Below are 23,877 nucleotides of genomic sequence, written 5' to 3'. Positions count from 1 at the left end.
TTTCGGGGCTGTCTCCTTTAAGAAGGGCGCGCGCGCTCGGGTGTATGTTTCGGGTAGTGTGTGCATTAGTGTGTGTGTGTGTGTGTGTGTGTGTGTGTGTGTGTGTGCGCGCGCGCGCGCGCGTGTGTCTTCATGTGTGTGTGTGTGTCTGCGTGTCCGCGAGTGTGTGTTTGTGTGTCGGTGTGTGTCTGCGCGCGCGCGCGCCAAGAGCCGGGGAGCTGGGCAGACCCCGGGAAGGAGGAGTTATGTAGATTACGGATGAACATTCTGGAGGGGAGCGAGGCGAGGAGGGAAGGAGCAGCAGAGGCGAGAGTGCGAGAGCGGCGGAGGCCCTTCCCGCAGAAGCAGGGGGCGGCGGCGGTGGAGGCGGCGGCGGGAGAGGAGGAGGCGGCGGAGGACGCACGGGCTGGAGGCGGCGGCGGCGGCGGCGGCTGCTGCGGCGGCTGCGACTCGGCGCTTTGAGGCTGAACCGCCGGTGAACTTGGGCGCCACGTTCCGGGTGACGGGCCCCTGAGGATGGTGAACGCGAGCCGCTGACCCTGCCTCCGCCGCTGCTTCCCGGGGGCTGCCGAGACTGGGGCCCCCTGTCCCCACACCTCGCCGGGCAGTGGGTGAACCTGCCAGCTAGCTCCTTAACCCACCCAGAGGACTTTTTTTTGAAAGGAAACGAGGGAGGGAGGGTGAGGGAAAGAGGGAGAAAGCGAAGGGGAGCTCGTCCATCCATTGAAGCACAGTTCACTATGATCTTACTCACATTCAACACTGGAAGACGGTTGGATTTCGTGCATCATTCGGGGGTGTTTTTCTTGCAAACCTTGCTTTGGATTTTATGTGCTACAGTCTGCGGATCGGAGCAGTATTTCAATGTGGAGGTAAGAGTTCGAAGGCTTTCTTCTCCCCCCCCCCCCCTCCGCCTGGTTTGCTCGCGGAAACATTTCGTCCACTCCTTCGAGCCCTGGAGCTCAAAGCAGCTGAGATCTCAACACATTGTTTCCCTTCATTCGGCCAGACCTTTGCCGAGTTTCCTGGTGTCTAAGGTGATGGATGCGCTTGAGACGGAGAATCCGTTATCCCTGGAGGCACAAAGCACGGTGCTGCGCGCTCAAAGGCTCAATTGTAGCTGATCCATCTTTTCACCCGGGGAAGGGAAGTCCTACATTGAGCAAACGTGTAGCTTAATAAAGGCAGCTTGGGTTTATGATGAGTATACAGCTCCAGAGAGATGGAATTAATTGCGTGGCATCATGTGCTTCCTTGGTATTGTTCCTGAAATCTCTCTCCCCGTGTTTGGTGCCTAACAAAGGAGGTTAAAAATCTAAGAATCTAGAGGAGAGCGTGGGAATACTTGATATGTTTAATAACATTACTTGGCGATAAAACACTTGACTAGACTGAGTCTTTTTCTCATTGAGACATAACTTAATACACTGTAACTAGATCTAGCTACACCGAGGACATGGAATCTATCTCTTTAAGTGTCTTTCCCTCTCCTTCCCCTGGCAATTGAAAAGAAACGTGGCCCAATGTAGAGTACCTCAGGGGTGTGTTTTTAATTGTATTTCACACCTCCATGGCAAAAAGGAGAGATTTTAAACTGTCACTTGTTTTGATAGCTTGGGGAACAGACAGCACAAAGCAAAAGGGAACTTAAGGATAAGGAGTTGTCAGACCTTTGCCAAAGTACTTTCCCTGTCATCAGCTCAGCACTAAAGCCAGTAATGTGCAATAAATCAATGGACGCGGGTGTGCACCTGGTCTTAACACTGGTGTATCATGCACATGGTGAAATCTAACGAGTAAGAAGGTTTTAGTCAATACTCCTTTTGATTAGATCTTAAATCTTCTGCCATCTCAAAAGACTTTTGATTAAGCCTCTAAAGAATAATGTGTGTGTGTGTGTGTGTGTGTGTGTGTGTGTGTTTGCGTGCGCGTATGAGTGTGTATGTGTTTCTTTTGTAAGGTTGATCTCCCAAAGCTTGTTGTCTTATTGTTGGGAGTGTGTGTTTACACAGTGACAGGACCTGTTGCACAGCATTTGAGCATACTCCATGTAACGGAAATATATACAAAATGTGTGTAATAAATGCCATGTGTGAAAGCATTTTCAGTGTAACTCTCTTTATATAAACTATTCTTAGAACTTTGTGTTACAAGTGATGGTGGAGAAAGTATCTGATGATGTAACAGACATTATTAAAAGAGTTCAAGCAGTTGATAGATGTTAAGTGTGAATAAATTACGCAAAACCCAATTTGAACAGCTAAAATCCATTTAGCTCTTAAAAAAAAGAGAAAGCTTTATCTTTGATGCTGAGAGAGGGGAAGGGCAGAAAGTTCCAAGTTTTCTTGATTGCAAATTTGAACCTTTGGAATTAAATGCCACAAATGGAGTTTTGTAACGAAATGTTTAAATCAAGAGATAATTTGATGTTGAAATGAAGAAATCATGCAGTTCATTGCCTGGAGGAGTAAGAATGGGAAACTTGTTTATAACATAAACAGAAGGTCCTGTTACTACATGGAGGTGGTCATGGTGCTGATGTGGGGCACTGAGAGGGACTAAGTAAATGTTAATGTTGTATCTTGCTCTTTTGGAGAAGGATGAGGGCTAGTCTGGACTGGTAACTACCTAACAAACACTGGTTTTCAGAGATCATTGGAGTAATAGCAGTGTTTTGATGATTATTAGTGTTCCTTCTTGAGGCTGAAACTGAAGTTAGGCTGTATATGGTTGTTAAATCGAAGTTGTTATTGTTGTTGTTATGTGCTGTCAAATCACTTGCAACTCATAGCGACCTTATGTACAACAGTTCTCTACCTTACTCTAACCTGAGCCAACCTTACTGTCTCAGACACACCTACCTCCATTACCCCAGTCAGAGTCAATCCATCTTATCCAGAGTCTTCCTCTCCTACGCTTTACCAGCACCCTCCCAAGCATGATGCCCCTCTCCAGAGACTTGTTCCTCCTGGCAACATGCCCAAAGTATGTCAGACAGAGCTTCAGAATCCTTGCCAGTTCAATTAAATAATATTAGACAAAAAGTTACAATTTAAAAAACCCCAGAACCCATTGATTGAATTCTGAATTCTCACAGTGTCTTTTTGTATTAAGTATGAAAAGATGGTATTACATTGAAATATATGTGTTGATTAATGCAATTACTAAATTATGTAAGAGGAATCACATGATACCTTAGCGCATACAAACTTATTTGATACAAATGTCATTTTATAATAATGTAAAATTTAAAAGTAGATTATGATTCATATTTATCTTATTCCCAAATAGTTCCTTTAAGCCCTTGAGCATTTTCTTAGGTAGGTTGAAATGCTTCTTATATGTATAATTATTAGCTCCTCCCACTCCTCCCTTCTGTAAACCTTAAAGAATAGCTACTAGCTAAATCACAATATTGTAAAGAAAATAGGATGATAAGATATTTTGTCTGATTCATTTGTATTAGGCTTTTCTCCCTTAAAATAGAAAACACTAATGGTAAGAGCAGTCCCATTACTTTTCCAGGAGAAGCACTTTATTGTGTTTCTCATTCTTGATTGTACAACAAATATTGAACATACTTTATTTGATTGATTCTCAAGGATGGTCTTAAAATAAACAGTAATGATATTAATCATGCATGAAGCTCATATAATCATAATTTTTTTTCAGGTGATCACATCAAGTTATTTTAGGAAAGAAGCTTCTGAGAGATGCTTTTTATGCTGACAGCTAAGATTATAATGTTTTATTCCTTACTGAGCTTAATGGTCAAAAGTACCCCATACTTTTCATCCCTATGATTAAGATTTAAGCACAGTACTAGTTGGTTGTTTTGAGGGTTTGGTGGTTTTGGTTTTGGGTTTTTTTTTTTCCCTTCCTGGAGAACTAGGATAGTAGTTGTATTAACTCTTTCCTGGCTGGTTGGTTTTAAGGAGGTAAACATTTCAGATTCTCAGTTACCAAAGTCGGGTTACAAAGAAAGAATACATTTGTGTTTTTATGAAGAAGCAAAAGGAATTTTGTTTCCCTGACAGCTGTCTGTGACAGCTAAGAATGGGTCAGATGCTACTAGAAATAGTACTATGGATGTGATTCAAGACATTCTCATTACATTTTAGGAAAAAAGAGTAATGTTAAGTTTTCAGTGAATGTTCATTCAGGTGGAGATTTTTGTGTATCACCGGAATATTCTTTTTTAGAAATTAGTCTTTAGTGTATAGTAATTATCCTGTGAAAAGGACTTAAGTTGCTGATACTAACTGAAAGTCATACCCTGCTGTGATTGGATAATAGTCTGAATCAGACATGTTCATTGGTCAGAATGGCTCAATTGCTAACTAAGAGTTACTATTTAATCTTTATCTTTAAAAAAAAACAACATTTTGTCCTTAGATTAGTTTTCAGGTTATAAAATACATTTCCATGATTCTAGCATCTCCTTTTCTTTTTTTGGGGGGTATAATGTAGACTACAAGCATTTTCCTCATGACATTTGAGGTGAAGATATTAATTATAATAAAAATGTTCATATACTGTGGCAATTTGCTAAATATGAAATATCTTGAACACAGTATTATTTGTTTTTAAAAAATAGAGCACATTTATAGTTATTTTGAGTCTATTTAATGGTGAAGCAATACTGTTTACTACTCTGGAGATTATATATATATGTGTTGTTGTTGTTGTTATGTGCCGTCGAGTCGCCTGCGACTCATAGCGACCCTATGTACAACAGCCCTAAACTCAGCTCTGTCCTGTGCCAATCGCACTGTCTCTGACACTCCCATCCCAATTATCCCAGTCACTGAATCAATCCACCTCCTAGAGGGCCTTCCTCTCCTGTGCTGTCCCTCCACCCTCCCAAGCATGATGTCCCTCTCTAAGGACCAGTCTCTCCTCACAACATGTCCAAAGTAAGTTAGATGGAGCCTCAGAATCCTTGCCTCCAAGGAGCCACCTGGTTTAACCCTTTCCAGGACAAATCTGTTTGTTTTCCTAGCAGTCCATGGTATTCTCAATACTCTTCTCCAGCACCACAGCTCAAAGGCATCAATTCTCCTTCTATCCTCCTTGGTCATTGTCTAACTCTCTGATGCATAACAAGTGATTGCAAAAACCATGGCCTGTATCAGACGCACCTTAGTCTCCAGAGAGACACCATTGCTCTTCAGCACTTTGGAGAGGTCCCTAACAGCAGACTTTCCCATGGCAATGTGCCTTTTAATTTCCTGGCTGCTGGTGCCAAGACTGTTGACTATGGAGCCAAGCAAACTAAAGCTGTGTACAATCTCAATCTCTTCACCATCCATCCTGATGCTGCCAATTGGTCCAGTGGTGAGAATATACACACACAAACATATATACATATATATATGAAATTAAGTGTTTTTTGTTACAAAATTTTGATAAAGCAAAATTTTAGGTTATTGCTTGTAATTTAAAAAAAAATAAAAAGATATTCTAGGCTTCAAAGTGGTATCTTTGACAGATATTGTTAGCATAGCTATGTATTTTTAGACTTGACTTGTAGTGTTTCAATAATTAATTTAGACTTTATTCACTTCTTTGCACAATAATCTAGATATACCTAAAAGATGAAAATTTTCTTTTGAAAGCTGTAATAATGCATTTAAACTTGGCTGTAATCCAACTTAATACTATTCACTAGTAAAATACTCAAATTTGCAGATTTGAAAATATCATATATACGTAGGGAACACTTTTTCACATATCTTGTTCTCCACCTTCTGAAATAATATGCATCATTTCATTTGCCAGTAGAAGAATGATGCTTCCATGATCACGTCAGGTACTCCCAGACTGCATCCCATAATTTTCTATCATATCAGTTTATATTATGATATAAACAACAGCATTTGTGAGACTGACTCATGAAAGGTTTCCTCTGCTGAAAACCCTTTTTTTTTAAAGTCATCTCAACTATATTGGACATTACAAATATTCAGAGGATCAACAGTTATGACAGGAAGGTTCATCAACTTCTTTTGGCTCCACTTTGACTATATCTTCTGTGCTAAGTTGCCTGGTCATTTTTTGCCCTACGCAAGTCAGGATAACCTTACACATTTCTTATTACTTTCATATGAAAGCCACAGAGAATAACTCTCTAAATACATTCCTCTTTATACATTTCCCCCCCCCATTCTTTTCTCTCCTATTAAGTATGGATACTTGATTCAATACTTGCTTTCATATCTGGGTGGTGGTGGTGAAGTCAGGTAAAAATTGACAGAGTTAAAATTTCAAGTTTGTCTAATTCATGCTTTTCCAAGCTGTAACATTAAGGCTGACTTTAAATTTATTTCTATTATTAACTTTATTATTTCATTTATTCTTTTTTCCTTGAATGTGTTATTTCATTACAACTTTCTCTTTTTAATTTCTTTCTCTCTGTTTTTCAGCTATGGTCATAATATCACCAACACAATCACTTTTATGTTTACAGTTGAAGGATATTGATTACATTTTTCATAATGTGCCACTATTTTAACATAACAAATACAAAATGCACTTCATCAGTGGGCTAATTCTTTTTCTGGTATTGGATTATTCAGATATTGTATGCATATTTATGTCACTGCCTGATTTGCCCCAACCATTCTGAATGTATCTCTTCAGAATATTTGACCAGTTGGAATTATTTGGGAACCAAACCACTATATTGCTTTGTCAAATCAAGAAAGAATGTTTTCTGTGTTTGTCTCTTTAAGAACTTTTTGATCTTTCAGCAATTGGATATCAAATTTAGAAAGTGATTTTCATACTACTTTATATCACTGCTGTTGTTATGTATCGTCAATTTGAAACTGACCCATAGTTGACCCTCAAGAGGGTTTTCTGAGGCAGTTAATCACACAGGAAGAGATTGCCCATTCTTATGCCACTGAGCAGGTGGTGGGTTTGAACCTCCTGTCTCCTGGTTAGCCTCACAACTTAGTTTCAGTATCTGTGAATATAATTTAATTTCTTTTGTTTGTAAATTGAGTAGTAATAAGTTACTCAAACTTTTCCAGTTTTAATTTAGGGAACTGTGGTGGGTTAGCGTGTAAGGAATTGTACTGCTAACCCAAAGTGGCAGCTTGAATCTTCCAGCAGCTCCATGTGAGAAAGATCATCCTGTGTGATTTACAGCCTCTGAAAATCCACGGGAGGGTCAGCTATTGGTCAGTTCTGACTTCATGGCAATGAGTTTTCAGTTTGATGGCTTAGTCGTAGAGATTTGCACCGCTAACTTAACTCAACAGCGTTGCCTCTGGTGTTTGAATGCCGCCAAGGTTCTGAGGGAGAAAGATGAGCAATCTCTTTGCATGCAATGTGTTGCCTACAAGGCACCAGAGGGTCAGTGATGAGTGGGTTCTGACTCTTAGCTGACCCTTACATGGGTTTTCAGAGACAGTTAATCGCATGGTAGGAGATTGCCCATCCTATTCTCTCAGAGTGGCTGATGGCCTTGAACCATGTGCCTTTGGGATTGCAGTACAGCTTCTTGCCACTAGGCCACTAGAACTCCCTAAATGGCGCATTACCAAAAAAAAAAAAAAAAAGAAAGAAAAAAAAACCCAACCCAAAAAGGAAGATCAAAATAAAGATGATTACCCACTTGTGCAACCAGGCCTCCTTTCTTTCTTTTGAAATATCTTTTTACCTGCTAATTGAATGAACACTTTCAACATGTTACGTTACATCCTTTTCATTAACTCAGGTCTCCTCACCCACCGTGAAGGCCTAGTTGGGGAAGAAGTGGCACTGCCAACTCAAAGGCAGGTGATTCAAACCTACTAGCTTCTCTGTAGAAGACAGATGGTCAGTTTCTTCCCATGGGATTTCCAGGCTCTAAAGGCCCACTTAAGGATTAACTGTGAATTGGGTCCAACTTAGTGACAATGAAAGAGTCTGAACTTGAATTTCTGTAAAATGAAAATACCTCCTAATAGGATTGTTGGTTTTATGTTTATTTTTTAAATAAAATTTTTATGTTATTCTGGTTTACTTATGAAGTTTTTATGCATTGTTTTTGACACTGGATCTTTCCCATTTCCTTTACCCTCCGCCCCCATCAAATGATTATCTTCCCAGATTCTCACCCCTGTGCTCATTCTCCCCCCGACTTTATATTTCCAATAATGGTCTGCTACAGTATTTGTCCTTATGGGACCGTGTTAGTACACTTAGCATAATGCTCTCCAGTCTCTCTCAATTTAGGTAGTGATTTTCAAAATCATTGCTCTTGCATGCTGTGTAGCATTCCATCATGTGAATGTACCATAATTTCTCAATCCATTCGATTGTGGTTGGACATTGGGGCTGTTTGCATGCTCTTGTGATGGTGAATAATGCTGCTGTGAACATTGTTGCACATTCATAGGATTGTTTTGAGGTTCAAATGAGTATCTGTATTTATGTCTAGAGAAGTGTTGACATCGCTATATGGAGAGTGGGGAGCTTTGGTGGTGTAGTCAATAGTGTATGTGCTGCTACCCAAGAAGCTGTGTCTCTGTTTGACTTCCCCAGCTGCCTCAGCTCAGAAATATGGCACTTTCTTCCTGTCAAGATCTTCAAGTCTGAAAACCTGATGGAATAGTTACTCTGAGTCACAACCAACTTGTCTGGCAGTGAGTCTATTGGGTTAAAAAGAAAGAGAAGTGTGCATCTTGCCTTCACATAGTTAAGTACTCTATAATTTTTAGATGTCATTATCAGTAGAAAATAAATGTTGATGCAGAAATAAGTGTCACAGTAGCACCCAATTATGTAAACGTCTATCAGGTTAGCACATGCCAGCTGGTCTAGGAAGATTTTATTTTCATACCTTTTTCATTTTCTGCAAGTGTAATCTACTGAAAATCAACCAAACTACCATCAGTACATTTTCTTCCTTTGGGGTTTTCTTAGACAGTTTAGTTCAGGAATGTGATTTTCACATTTTGTCTTGTCATCTGTTGCTATCATGGAATGTCAAGTTCAGTTCACACTTTCTTTTCACAAGGCTGAGTTGGCTGAAATCTGTTCATCTTTTATAAGACCATGGGAAATAAATAGATCTTTATGATTTGGTGGGCTTGTTTATTGTAATTGGCTCCAGGCCCTAGCACTTCCTTTCTGTTGTAGAGTTCAGTATAAAACTGCAGCTAGTTCTGTATTGTATCCCAAATCCAGAATATAGAAATCGCCTCCCTACCTCAGTTTATTGAAGATCTTAAAGAATGGGTAGAAAAAGAGAGTATTTTCTACCATGACAGAGATATTTTTAAAAACCAAACTTTGTAGATGTCACAATGATAGTAGTAATATAGCATGTTATTGTTGTTATGTGCTGTTGAGTCGCTTCAACTCATAGTGACCCTATGTATACAAGATCCCTCAACCCTGCTCTTTCCTGTGCAAACCTGTGCCAACCTCACTGTCTCCCACACTCCTACTCCCATTACCCCAATCACTTAATCCATCTCATCAAGGGTCTTCCTCTCTTGCACTGTCCCTCCACTCTCCCAAACATGACAACCCTTTCCAAGGTCTAGTTCCTCCTTGCAACATGCCCAAGGTATGTCAGATGGAGCTTCAGAATTCTGGCCTCCAAGAAGCAGCCTGGTCTCACCCTCTCCAGGACAAACTTGTTCTCCTAGCAGGCCATGGTATATTCAATACTCTTCTCCAGCACCACAGCTCAAAGGCATTAATTCTCTTTCTAACATGCCTAGTCACTGTCCAATTCTCTGATGCATAGCACGCAGTTGTGAAGACTATGGCCAGGATCAGGTGCACCTTAGTCTCCAGCCTGACTTAGTTGCTCTTATCAAAGGATACGGGCTTTGGTGCAAATTATTCTAACATGATTTGGATTTGGGTACAAGTATTTCTTTAAAGCCTTTATCTGCACATTGAGAATTGGATCAAATTGTCACTGTGACTTTCCTAAATTTGAATTTTTATAATGCAAAGACTGAAGCCTTCAATGTGCACTGCATCTCAACATCAAGAGAACAAAGATCCTCACCACCAGATCAGTAGGCAATATGATACATGGAGAAAAGTTTGAGGTTAATGATTTCATCTTGCTTGGATCCACAATAGTCATTATTAGAAACAGCAGTCAAAAAATCAAAAGATGAAGAGGTCGTGTAGTAGAGTGTTTGCGAGCTGTTAGGATGAATGCTCTTCCCGCCTTAGAGTTGTTCTTGCTCTTTGAAGGCGAGAAGAAGATCACCATTAACAAGGACACCAAGGTACCTAATGCCTGTTTGTTCACCATCAACAAAGAAGACCACACACTGGGAAACATCATTAAATCGAAGCTGCTGAAGGATCCACAGGTGCTGTTTGCTGGCTACAAAGTGCCCCACCCCTTGGAGCACAAGATTATCATCCAAGTGCAGACCACACCTGACTATAGCCCCCAGGAGGCCTTCACCAATGCCATCACAGACCTCATCAGCGAGCTGTCCCTGCTGGAGGAGCGCTTCCCGGTGGCCATCAAAGACAAACAAGAAGGAATCGAGTAGAGGACTGGAAGGAACCAAGCTCCTCCCCTCTGCTGGACACCTCTCTCTGGGAACCAGGAGAGACTTCGGTGGGCTGTGGCCCTCCTTGTAAGATACCCCACGAGCCCCTCACCTGACACTTCCATCTCTTGTACATATATGTTATCTTCCAAATAAAGTGTGACAGAGAAAAAAAAATCAAAAGATGAGTTACTTTAAGGAAAATCTACTTTCAGAGGACTCTCAAGAGTGCTAAAGAGCAACAGTATCAGTCTAGAGCCGTAGGAACACCCGATCCAGTCCATCATCTTATCAGTTGCTTGCTAAGCATCTGAGAGTTGGACAATGACTAGGACACCAGAAGAAATGTCTTTGAGTCATGGTGCTGGAGAAGAGTATTGAACATACCATAAACTGCCCAGAGAACAAACAGGTCTGTTCTGAAGAGGGTGAAACCGATTTTCTATATGGATCAAAGGACTTGGAAGCTCCATCTCACACACTTTAAGCATGATGCCAGGTGGAACCAGTCCTTGGAGAAGGACAACATGCTTGGAAGGGTTGAGAATCAGTGCAGACGAGGAAAACTGTGGATGAAATGGATTGACACAGTGACTGTGGCAGTGAAGTTAGGTGTGGTGGATGGAGGGGATGGCTCAGGACGGGGCTAGGTTCAGAGCCATTGTTAATAGGATCGCTGTGTGCCAACACATAACAATAATAGTTTATATGAACAAAAGAAGGAGGGCATCTATATACATTGTGGAAAGTGGGGAGTATATGCATCATAGAGAGAATCCCTGGGTGGTACAGATGGTTGAACTGTTGATTGCTAACTGAGTTGTAGGGGGTTCTATCCTACACAGAGACCTAATTTTTGAAGAATCTGAAATAGATAATGTACAATTTAAATCAAACGTATCATCTGTACTGACACAGGGTATTCCGTTTTGGAAAAAATCCTAGCCTTCTGTTGAGCAATGAAAACACTGGCAGCAGATTATATGTGATTTTAAAAATCAGTTTTGGGCCAAAGGAACAAAATTTTTAAAATGAATTTTAAAAATATGTTTTAATTTTATTTGGAAAAATATGTATCATCTTCAGTTGGTACTTCCATTATGGGAAGAAAAAGGCAAGTTAGAAAAGATCTCTTGGAGTTTATTACTGGGAAATCTAAAAAAATCCACACACATATGAATGTGTTTGTTTTGTATCTCTCATTTGTTCATTTTGAAAAAGAATTTTGACTAATGGCTATTTAAAAGCTATTTTTTGTTCAGCACATACTTGATTCGAATGTGAAATTCAGATTGCATATGTTTCATAAAGTCCGTGGCTTATGTGCACAGCAAAAGCATCAAATCTGTGCTAAAAGGGGAAAATACCAAATAATAATAGGTGTCACTCAGTTCTACTCCTTCTGTCCCCCCACCCGCGAGTAAAGTTATTCATAGATTTTGAGGGGAGTCATGAAGCCATTGTTTGCTTGCTGCTTCTTGTAATTCAGCGCTCTGAATTGCTGTTCTTTTCTTGGTGTCGCACAGTAACAGTTAGAAATTGTACATCCTCCATTCCATCAGTGGAGTAGTTTGAAGAGCCACGGAGGAGAGAGGAAGAGGCGCCAGCTTAGCCCACTCACCTTTGAGTAAATGTGACCTTCCACTGTAGTGTATAAAAAGAGGCTAGAGGGAGCTATTGAGCTTTTTAAGGACTTGAGTGACTTGGAAGAACTTTGTTTAAAATCAAGGACACTTGGAGCAATCAGGCGTCTTCAAATGAATCATAACCAATATAATAAAAAGTTCAAGAGACCACTGAGCACAGAGTTGACAGTTTTACTTGTGAATTGGGGTTTTTGAGAGCTACTTGATACCAGGGATCACATATTTGATGAACTAAGGAGTTAGAGCACTTCTCTGGGGAAAGAAGTTCTGAGATGACAGTGTAATAATGGATGTTATGTGGAAGGTGCTTCTCTGCGTATCTTCTGTGTTAAGTTTAGACATGGTCAGAAACTAAGCATGGAGGTGACTTTTAGACTCTTGGTATTCCTATTTTCACTCATATGAGCAGCAAAATGATTTTTTTTTTTTTTGGCAAAATGATTTTAGAGATGGGATAAATTCAGTTTACTAGGATATCCTTTTTAAAAAGAGTGTTCTTTTCCTTATCCTTATTTTTTTCATATTTACATAGAATTTTGTAGGGAGGAAAGTAGATTTTGAAACATATGAAGCTATGAGTCACCTATGACCTGACAGCACTTAACAACAACAGCAACAACATAGAGAGAGCTCAGTTGGCCTAGTGGACAGAAAGTGATGCTGCCAAGCCACAGGTGGTTGATTTCAGTCTAGGCCCCTCAGGCCTGGTTTTAATTGATTTTGGTCAAACATTCTTCTAAGTGGTAGAGCACTGGTCTGCCCATTTGCTGTACGGAAGTAACTGATGGTTGTTCTGATGCTAAACACTGTGATACTTATATGTCTAATGTGATAATGGTTACCCATGGTGGACAGTATTTGGTGAAGCTCCCTGATTCAAACACGCTTGGAAGCAGGAGTGGCATCCACTTCTGAAATAGCTTGCCTCTGGAAACCCTGTGAATTTGGAGAAAGGATGAAACTTATACAAGTGTTCAGGTCTTTCGTTCATAGGGTTGCTATGAGTTGCCTGTGACTCAACTGCACTTAACAACAACAGGGTTCTTCTTTAACTTAGTCTTCTTTTTGAAAATTATGTAAGAAATTATTCAAAAAAAGTATGAAAGTGTTTTGTTCTGTAGGAATCTTAGAAATATTTTCAGTTGTATAGAAGGGATTGAATAATAATAACAAAGTAAAAGCTCACTAATGCATTAGGCAGGCCAAAATTTAATTAAGAATCTATAATATATTAAAAAGCATCATTCACTTTTTTTTTTAAAGATTTTCACTTTGACCGTTTCTTTATTTGATAGTAAAGTGAGATGTGAGTAAATGCAGTAAGTCATGGTGCACAAACAGATATTCTTAGAGGAGATAGTCATTAGACTTGATGTATTCAGATGACCAAATAAACCCAGAAGGGCTGATTACTGACATAACTCAGTCAAATGGAATTTTACAGTATTTGCTTTGGCTATGTTTTAAGCCCGGGTTGGAGTGGGGTGGGGATAGACTTCCCTTTTTCAAGGAAAGTGGGATCATTTTATGAACTCTGTTTCATGGCCCAAAATTGCAGACACCTGATGTGATGTCACTTAAGTGCACGCAGGTGCCACCCATCTGGCTGATGGACAGTCAGACTTGGCTTCCTGTCAGTGGAGGTATTTTTTTTTCCATAAGAACTTTTCCACAGTTGAATTTAGACACAATGTTAACAATTTCTCAGCAGGTATAGTGGGTCCTAATGCCCAGGTATTCTCTTTTTACTTTAAATAACTGCTAGCCTCTACCTTCCTACTATCCTACTTGATTCTTCTAGCTGGAGGCTTGAATCACACCACTCCCTCCCCCCTCCCGCCCCCATTTTTTTATTATACTAGTTTATATATGGTTGTTTTTCAGACCGGAGAGATCCTTCCAGTTTCCCACCAGTTACTTTTGAGTTGAGTCTAACCCCTGGTGACTCTGTTTTAGTTACATAGCTGGATCTGCAGCTTGAAACTTAGAACAATTTTTTTTTTGTGGGGGGGAAATCACATTCATATCCTTCTCCTTTTACTGGGAATCAGAATAGATTTCAAGCAACATCCAGAGACAAATGTGTAACACAGGATTTGAAGAAATGAAAACAAACAAACAAAAACCCCAACATCTTTATAAAGTTAGTGCACATTTATTTTAGAGATGAAACCTTTTTGAAGATTTGAGTTTTTTAACATCCCAACAATTCTGTTCATGGGTTTGCTACACTCTGTAGACTGAAATTATTTTCTGTGTCATGACTCAAGCAAGTTATTTCTTCAGCCTTTACCTAATTTTGACCATTTCTCAAATGGGAATATGATATGTATTGCTGTTCTACAGCATACGTTTTTAATAGTCTTGAGACAGTGCCAAGCAGTCCCTTTTGTAAGTCTAGATTGGAATCTCAATTCTGTGATTCCTCCTGATGATTCAAAGTTTAGAAACAACTATGCACTGGCATTGTATTCTAATTAAATATGAGTCTTAATTACCAATAAAATCCAAATATGTGGAAATATTTGAACACTTATTTTAATGATAATTATATAAATAATTCCAATTAACGGTTGTTAGGAATTTGGTATGTGCCAAATAGTCTAAATGCTCTCTATGTATTAGCCAATTTGCTTCTCATTATATTCTTACCAGTTGGCATTACAATTTCTGTTTTACAAATGAGATATTGAAGGCATAGAGAAGTTTAAAGAACTTGCTACAGTCACTGGATTATAAAATGTTGAAGTATAGTAGCAGTTCACATTCGAAGAGGGTTGGCCTGGGAACAAGTAAACACAAGAATTAACTTCCAGGTTCCCGGTAAGGACAATTTGTTTCATCAATGCTTCTGACATCCTTCATGTTGTGAATGAAACAGAGGTAAATTATTTGCGTAATGAAAAAACTGAGCTGATCATAAGCAGAGAACTCAAGGACTGACTAGTTTGTTGCTTCAAGACTGATGATGTGATGCTCAAAAATATTTTCATTTGAATATGCTATCATATTTTTAATCATTGGAAAATCTATAACTTATGTATGATATCATTTAAAATTATACGTAATATTAATTTGATCATAATATCTCATTCCTCAACCATTTAACATGTTGCATTTTATCATTATATATGCTGTTTGTATAAAAATTATATAATAGTCTAAGATTAAAGAAAATATAATGGAAAACATTTGTTAAAAGGCCTATGATACATTTCCTTGCTAGAGGAGAAAGCAAGTATATGTTTATGGCTCTTGACTGAGCCAGAATGCTCCTTGGAAGGGAAGATAGCTTTTCTTCCTCTCATGCACTTTGGCCATATTATGAGGAGGGGTCTGCTCTTGGAGAAAGATGTCTTGGTTGGTCGAGGTGAATGTAAAAAGTTGAAGACTTGGCAAGATGTGTCAACACAATGGCTGCAACTGTGGGTTTAAGAACAGTACCTATTAGGATGGTGCAAGACCAGACAGTGTTTCCTGCTATTGTACATGAGGTTTCTATGAGTCAGAAGTGATTCAACAACATCCACCAACAATATTGATGGCCATGTTTTATGAGTGCTAGAATAAACAGTATCAATAGGTGGAAGCTATGAGAAAACAGGTTTATTTTTAAAATTTCATTTTATTGTTTATTTTTTGTTATGTTATTATTATTTTTATATTTTGCTTGTTTGTATGAATCACTCAAATGCCGAAGCAGGTTCATCAGAACTGAGTGAGTTGCTTCTCCTAATCGCTTGATAACAGGCCTAATATCTAGCTGTTAGCTTCATTATGAAGGGCATGGGAATTCTAATTTGATGGTTGACCAAGGATGTAAAACATCTTCAGCCTTAAGAGTGTTATTGTCTGTAGCTTTCAGCACTCATTTGATTCATTAATTAACTTTTTGGAGAGGATTGTTTCTACGCCAGTGTATGAGATTGAATTCAGCTGATTTTCCTAATGCCTAAGAATGAAACATTCATTACACTATTTTCTCACTGTAGAGTAGGAACCGATAAATCACAATGGCTGTGGAAGTCACATGCTTAAAAATCTTAAATGGACATTTACAAGCTCTGTGAACTCTGGTTACATGTAATATATATTTATTGTTGTTATGTGCCATTGAGTCACTTGCAATTCATAGTAACCCTATGTTCAACATCTCTGAACCCTGCTCTGTCCTGTGCCAACCTTATTGTCTCTGACACACCTACCCTCATTAACCCAGTCACTGAATCAGTCCATCTCATTGAGGGTCTTCCTCTCTTGCGCAGTCCCTCTACCCATGCAAGCATGATGTCCCTCTCCAAGGACTAGTCCTTCTATGCAACATGATCAAAGTATAATTACTACATATAATATTATAATGACATATTTACATACATATTGACTGTATGTCCCAGTATCATCATATATAAAACAGTAGTGATAAGATCCCACTCAACGGCTGATAATAGATTAACGGATGAAATGATGTTGAGTCAGGAAGTAATGAGCTGCCCATTTATCAAAGCTGCTGATTTCTGAAATAGCAGTATCAACAAAATGGATAAAATATATGGATCAAGAAATAAATAGGGGGGATCCTAGAAAGATGGGGAATAGATGAGATGAGTCCTATTATTGTCTCAACTTGATGCCTTGAGAATTTCTATGGTATAGAGGGAGGAGGGTAACCCAGGTTGAGTTGAGGAGTTGGAGCTGGCAATCTGGGAAGCCCCAGGTGGCCAGGTCAGAATAGTGGAATGTGGAGAGGTGTCCAGACAGAATGCACTGGAGCTCTGTAAAAGATTTTCCTCACATACTCAGCTGAGGACTGAGCTGTGCATTACTCTGGAGAAATTGCTGGAGTCTGTGGAAGGAATCAATTTAAAGGATAAGGGAACTGTGCACAAAACTCATGTAGCACTTGGAATTGCGCCTGCTTCATTATGGAAAACCTCATAATTCATATGACACTGGATAGAATTCTCAGAAAGATCTTTCAAGAGTAGGAAGTAATTAACCTTTGTCTAAACTCCACGCAGTTAACACATTTTGAAAGTAAGACCTGAAGGGGTCAAACTGTTTCTAGGTGATTTTAACTGCTTTCCAGAAAAACCTACAAATAGTATTAGGAATGTGAGAATAGCCAACACCCAATGTGGTGGAATCCATAATAATATATAATTTAAAAAATGCCCAGCTTTCAAAGAAGCAGGTGAAAGTAACCCATATAAAAGATTCTGTTTAAACTGATTAAGAAGTGACACAGATGTTATAATTAGCAAAAGTATTTAAACAGTTGTAAGAACTGTATCATTTATGCTAGAGAATATTTGCTATTATGTACCATGAAGTTGAACTGACTCAAAGCTGACAACACATTTTCAGAGGCAGTATATTGAACAGGAGGAGACTGCCCATATTTCTCCTGCAGAGCTGTGGTGAATTTGAACTGTGTGTCTTTGCATTGGAAGCAGAATTCCTTACCTCTCAGCCACCATGTAATAAAAGCCCCTAAACTGATATTCTGGAAATGAAAACGGTAATATATGAGATTAAAAAGAAACTTTAATTTCAAATTAGATGTTGCCGAAGATTTAACATTAATTTAAAAGTCATGGAATAGAAACTATTCACAGTAAAACCCAGAATTTCAGAACAAACCTGAACATTGACAGTGAATCGGAATTTATACCCATTTGATTTCTCAGACTGTAAATTACACGGAAGGGGATTGTCCATCTTACTCCTCAGAATCCGACAGTAGATTTCAAATGCCAGAAAGGCAAAGTCTTTGGATTAGCACTGAAAATTCCTGTGGACTCTATATAGAATATCAGTGAGACTGGATCATCTCTGTGTGGACCAATATATGTATAATCTGAGATATTGAAGGAATAGGGGAAGCAGAAAATATATTTTCCTTGTTGTTGTTATTATGTGCCGTCAGGTTGCCAGCAACTCATAGCACCCCTATACACACCAGCCCTAAACCTTGTTCTATCCTGTGCCAATTTCATTGTCTCCAACACACTTACCCCCATTATCCCACTGACTGAATCAATCCATCTTATTGAGGGTCTTCCTCTCCTGTGCTGCCCACCGTCCCAAGCATGCCATTCCTCTCTAAGGACTGGTCCTTCCTTTCAACATGTCCAAAATATGTCAAATGAAGCTTCAGAATCCCGGCCTCTAAGAAGCAGCCTGGTTTAACCCCCTCTAGGATGAATTTGCTTGTTTTCCTAGCAGTCCATGGTACATTCAATACTCTTCTCCAGCACCACAGCTCAAAGGCATCAATTCTCCTTCTATCCTGCCTAGTCATTGTCCAACTCTCTGATGCATAACAAGTGATTGCAAAAACCATGGCCTGTATCAGGCACACCTTAGTCTCCAGAGAGACACCGTTGCTTTTCAGATTTGCTCTTCAGTACTCAGCAGAGGTCTGTGACAGCAGACTTTCCCAACACAATATCTTAATTTCCTGGCTGTTGGTCCCAACAGTGTTGATTGTGGAGCCAAGTAAATTAATGTTGTTTACAATCTCAATCTCTTCACCATCTACCACGATGCTGTCACTTGGCTCAGTGGTGAAAATAGTTTACAGATCGAAGAAGCTTAATGAGTCTCAAACACAAGTATGAAGAAATCTATACTAAGGCACATGATAAGAAAATGTCTCAAAATGAGAGGTAAAGAGAAAATTGGAAAAGCGAGTATAGGTTAAAATCATTTACACACAGAGAAACAAATAAAGGATGACATATTTGTCAAAAATATTGCAATTGAGAAGACAGTGGAGAAACATCTTAAAATGCTGAAAAAAAAAAAAGCAAAAGCTGCCAGCATAGAATTCTTTATTTAGTGGAAATGTCTTTCAAAACTAAGAAAGTAAATTCTCAGTTATACGGAAACTGAGTCCATCAGCAGACCAGCATTGCACAAAATGTTAAAGGGATGCCTAAAAACTGGAAACCACTCAAACATCCAGACTTTGATACCATCATATATCATGGGATACTACTTAGCGATAGAAAGGAATCTGATAGTAATATGCAGTACAACATGAGACAATCTTGAAATAAAATCATGTTGCTGCATGTAATTAACTAGACAAAAAAGCACACACTGTGATTTTGTTTAGTTAACATTTTAGGACATGGTCAAAAGAAACAAAGTAGATGAGTATTTGCACGGGGGGGGGGGGGTGTCAAAAAAGGGTGTAGGACAGAAGGGTTATTAAGGAGTAAGAAGAGGCTTATGAGAGTGATGGGCATGCTAACTTTCTTGATTAGGGTGATTATTACACAGTGTATGTAAAAACAAAAAGGAAATGCAAATTCTGCATATGCAGTAGTTGTATATTAGGTGTATGTCAATACAGCTGCTAAAAAGAATGTTTCATTTATGTAATCCAATTCTTAGTATTTAATTGTTGTTAAGGACTCATACTGACCCTTATGACAAAGTAGACCTGCCCATAGACAACGTAGACTCTCTTCTACAGTAACAGTCAAGCTTTTCTGCTCGTTTAAACTGCCAGGCATTCAGTTAAACACTTAAATGCTGCTCCATCAGGGCCCTTTGTCTAAGTCACCAACCTAACACATAATAGTTGCTCATAAACACACAGGTGCTGTAGCTTTAATTGTGATGAAAAGGATCAGGTTACAGTCCATTTTATTACACTTATCTCTAAGAGTTAAATGTGTGGTGATTAAAAATTAGACCGATTCAGACATGGCAATTGGCTGATTTTATCTGAGTCTATCATTTTTCTTTGGGAAATACTTTGGATTCCAGTGATTTAAAATGAAGACTGTGAGTCAACACATCTAGTTTACACCCTTCTTATAAGCTATAGCCCGTATGTTCTTCATCTGTCCTCATGGGCATATGCCGTGTCAAGCACCAAATATTTTGATCTGCCCTCTCCACCAGGGATTGTCTCTTCCATCAGAACTATACCTCTACCCACCTAAAAGGTAATTGTTCATGTGAAAACTGAGGGAGACCCCCCAGATTCCTTCCTGCTCCTCACGTGTTCTTCCTAATTGCCAAGATTATTTTATATGTGTGAAGATACAGATACATGCGTGTGTGTGTGTGTGTAGTTGTTGATTGCCATCAAGTTGAGCACGACTCATAGAGACCCTATGAACAAAAGTCCTGAAGCCTTTATATAACTATCATCATTTATCAAAGTTCATAGAGTCTCCAGGGGCATGTTGTTTAGGAAGTGGATGCCACTGTCTGCCTAGTTTGTGTTAGTGCATTCTTATTTTATTTTGAGCCTCTCTTGTCTCTCCTCTTTTTTTAATGTAAAATTTTATTTTATACTGGTTTACTTGCAAAGTTCATATACATTCTTTTCCACACCTAATCTTTCCCATTTCCTTAACCCACATTTTCCTCCACCCATTAAATTGTGTGACCCTATGATCACCTGCATCCTCCCTGCCCTGCCCATTCGCCCCCCTCTGCTCCCTAGATCTGCACCCCCCTCAGATCCTAATACACGTTTTACAAGTTATCTGTTTGTACAGTAATGGTCTTATACAATATTTATCCTGTTGGGACTGACCTCACTTAACATAATGCTCTCCAGTCCCTACAACGTTAGATAGTGATTCACAAAATCCTTGCTCCTGAGTGCTGTATAGTATTCATCATGTGAATGTCCCATATTTTCTCAATCCATTTGATTGTGGTTAGAGATTTGGGCTATTTCTATGTTCTTGAAAAGGTGAATAATGCTGCCATGAACATTGGTGTACAAATCCCCCTTTGTATCTCAGTTCCCATTTTCTTGGGATGTATTCCAAATAGTGGAATAGCTGAGTCATGAAATTTCTATGGTCAGCTTCCTGAGGAAACACCAAAGTGCTTTCCAAAGTGGTTGTATCATTTTACAATCCCACCAACAAAGTATAAGAATTCTGCCACATTCTTTCCAATATTTATTACTTGCTGCCCTGTTAAACTTTGCCACTGTTACTGGAGTGAAATGGTATCTCATTGTGGTTTTGATTTGTATCTCTCCATTGCCAATGATATTAAACTTTTTTTCATTTTTTCTATTGGTCACCTGAATATCTTCCTCTGTGGAAATTCTTTCCATGCCTTTTTCCTGTTTTGTAATTGTATTATTATCAGTATTTTCCTTGTGGATGTCCTGTGTTGTTGTTATGAACTATAAAGTCACCTGTGACTCATAGCAATCTATGTACAGCAGCTCTGAACTCTGCTTTATCCTGAGCCTACCTTATTGTCTCTGACAAACTGTACCCCATTACTCCAGTCACTGAGTTAATCCATCTCATCGAAGGTCTTCCTTTCTTGCACTGTCCCTCTACCTTCCCAAGGATAATGTGCCTCTCCAAGGACTGGTCTCTCCATTCAGCATGCCCGAAGTATGTCAGATGGAGCGTCAGAATCCTGGCCTCCAAAGAGCAGCCTGGTCTTACCCTCTCTAGGGTGAACCTGTTTGTTCTCCTAGCAGTCCATGATATATATTCAATACTCTTCTCCAGCATCACAGCTCAAAGGCTTCAATTCTCCTTCTGTCTTCCTAAGTCATTGTCCACCTTTCTGATGCATGGTACGTAATTGCGAAGACCATAGCCTGGATCAGGCACACCATAGTCTCCAGACTGACATCATTGCTCTTCAGTTCTCTGGAAATGTCCCTGATAGACAACTTTCACAATGCAATTCTTCTTTTAATTTCCTGGTTGCTGGTAGCAAGAGTGTTAATTGTGGAGCCAAATAAACTGAAGCTGTTAACAATCTCAATCTCTTCACCCTCTATGATGATGCTGTCAATTGGCTCAATGGTGAAAGTCTTTGTTTTCCTGATGTTGAGCTTCAGTGCATATTGAAGGCTGCAGTTCTTGACCTTCTGCATCAAGCACTTCAGGTCTTCCTCAGCTTCATCCCTATAAGCATCTGTAATCTTTTGATATGAGACCCTGTCTGAAATGGTATTGTCCAATGTTTTTTCCCCATCAGTAGGTTTTTGTTTCACTCTGTTGGGGGAAAAAAAAATCTGATGCACACAGGGATTTAATCTTAAAAGGTTCCATTCATCAATTTTATCCTCTCCAGACTGCATTATGGCTGTATTTGGTAGCCTCTTTAAACCATAGATTAGGCCACCTAAGCATGATCCCAGTTTGTCTCTGATGAACTTTATGGTTTGGGGCTTTACTCCCAGGTCTCTGATCCACCTTGAGTTAATTTTTGTGCATGGTGTGAGATGTGGGTCCTGTGCCAGTTTTCTGCAGGTAGCTGTCCAGTTTTGTCAGCACCGTTTGCTGAAGAGGTTATCATTTTCCCATTCAGTAGGTTTTATTTCCTTGTCTTTGTGCCTGTTGTTGGACCAATATCATGCTGTTTTGGTTATTGCCCCTGTGTAATAGGTTTTGAGGTCAGAGAGTGTTGTACCTCCTACTTCATTTTTGTTTTTCAGAAGTTCTTTGGGGTCTTTTTTCTCTCCATATATACTTGAAAATTTCTCTTTTGATCTCCTTGAAAAATGAATTTGGTATCTGTATTGGATTGCATTAAACATGTAGATTGCTTTTGTTAGGATTGTCCTTTTCACAATTTTGAGTCTTCTTATCCATAAACATCTTGAATAGCACATCAACAGAGAACTGTCAGAAATGCAGGCTAGATTTAGAAGAGGCCATAGTACTAGGGATATTATAGCTAAGTATAGATGGATCTTGTCTGAAAGCAGAGAGTACCAGAGGGATGTCTATCTGTGTTTCATTGACTATGCAAAGACATTTGACTGTGGGGATCACAACAAATGGTGGATGACTCTGAGAAGAATGGGAATCCCAGAACACTTGATTGTGTTTATGTGAAACCTGTTTTTGAACCAGAAGGCAGGTTGTCAGAAGGAAACACGGCATGGTTCAAAATCCAGTTGAGTCTATGCCAGGGATATGTCCTATTTCTATACTTTTTCAATCTATATGCAGAACAGATCATCTGGGAGGCTGGTATCTATAAGGAGGAATGTGGCATCAGGATTGTAGGAAAACTCATCCACAGTCTGCATTATTCAGATGATACAACCCTGCTTGTTGAAACTGAGGAGGACCTGAAGTGCTTCATGTAAAAGTTCAAAGACTGCAACCTTCAATAGGGATTGAAGCTCAACATCAGGAAAACAAAGATGCCTACCACTGGGCCGATTGGCAACATAATGATAGATGGCGAAGAGATTGATTTTATTGACAACTTCAGTTTGCTTGGCTCTATATTCAACACTCTTGGCTCCAGTAGCCAGAAAATTAAAAGGTGAATTGCATTGTCAAAGGTATCATCCAGGAAGAGTTCAAACGGTCATTACAAAGACAGAAGAGGAAGAAAAGACCAAAATGGATGTCAGAAGAAACTCTGAAGATTGCACTGGAGCGTAGAGAAGCAAAAGCACAAGGAAGAATTCAAGATACTGAAGAGCTGAACAGAAGATTCCAAAAGGCTGCTCAGAATGACAAAGCAAAATACTACAAGGAAATGTGGGAGGAGCTAGAGTCAGAAAATCAAAAGGGCCAAACTCATTCAGCATTTCCTAAGCTCAAGGACCTGAAGAACAAGTTCAAACCTAGAGTTGATGTAATCAAGGATGCTTTGGGCAGAATATTAAATGATCCAGGAAGTATTAAAAGAAGATGGAAGGAATATACATTATATAGAAAGGAACTGGCAGATACAGA

General features: G+C 39.3%; 2 protein-coding genes across 2 annotated transcripts in view; both read left to right on the top strand.

Moving 5' to 3' along the window:
• The first annotated feature begins 456 nt into the window (after nt 1-456).
• Nucleotides 457-23,877, top strand: part of MMP16 (matrix metallopeptidase 16 (membrane-inserted)) — a 380,069-nt gene continuing 356,648 nt past the window's right edge. Inside the window, exon 1 of the mRNA XM_006880517.1 lies at nt 457-872. Within this exon, the coding sequence (XP_006880579.1) occupies nt 741-872 (132 nt within the window). The 5' untranslated portion in view covers nt 457-740. The remainder of the gene's footprint in view (nt 873-23,877) is intronic.
• On the top strand, nt 10,170-10,523 carry LOC102868701 (DNA-directed RNA polymerase II subunit RPB11-like). Its single transcript, XM_006880516.1, has one exon. It carries the CDS (start codon nt 10,170-10,172, stop codon nt 10,521-10,523), a length of 354 nt encoding a protein of 117 aa, XP_006880578.1.

The sequence above is a fragment of the Elephantulus edwardii genome, unplaced genomic scaffold (assembly GCF_000299155.1).
Source record: "Elephantulus edwardii isolate Elephantulus edwardi_28Jun2011 unplaced genomic scaffold, EleEdw1.0 scaffold00008, whole genome shotgun sequence".
NCBI classification, from domain to species: Eukaryota; Metazoa; Chordata; class Mammalia; order Macroscelidea; family Macroscelididae; genus Elephantulus; species Elephantulus edwardii.
Note: the sequence above shows the minus strand (reverse complement) of the source record. Positions and strands in the feature narration are given on the sequence as shown.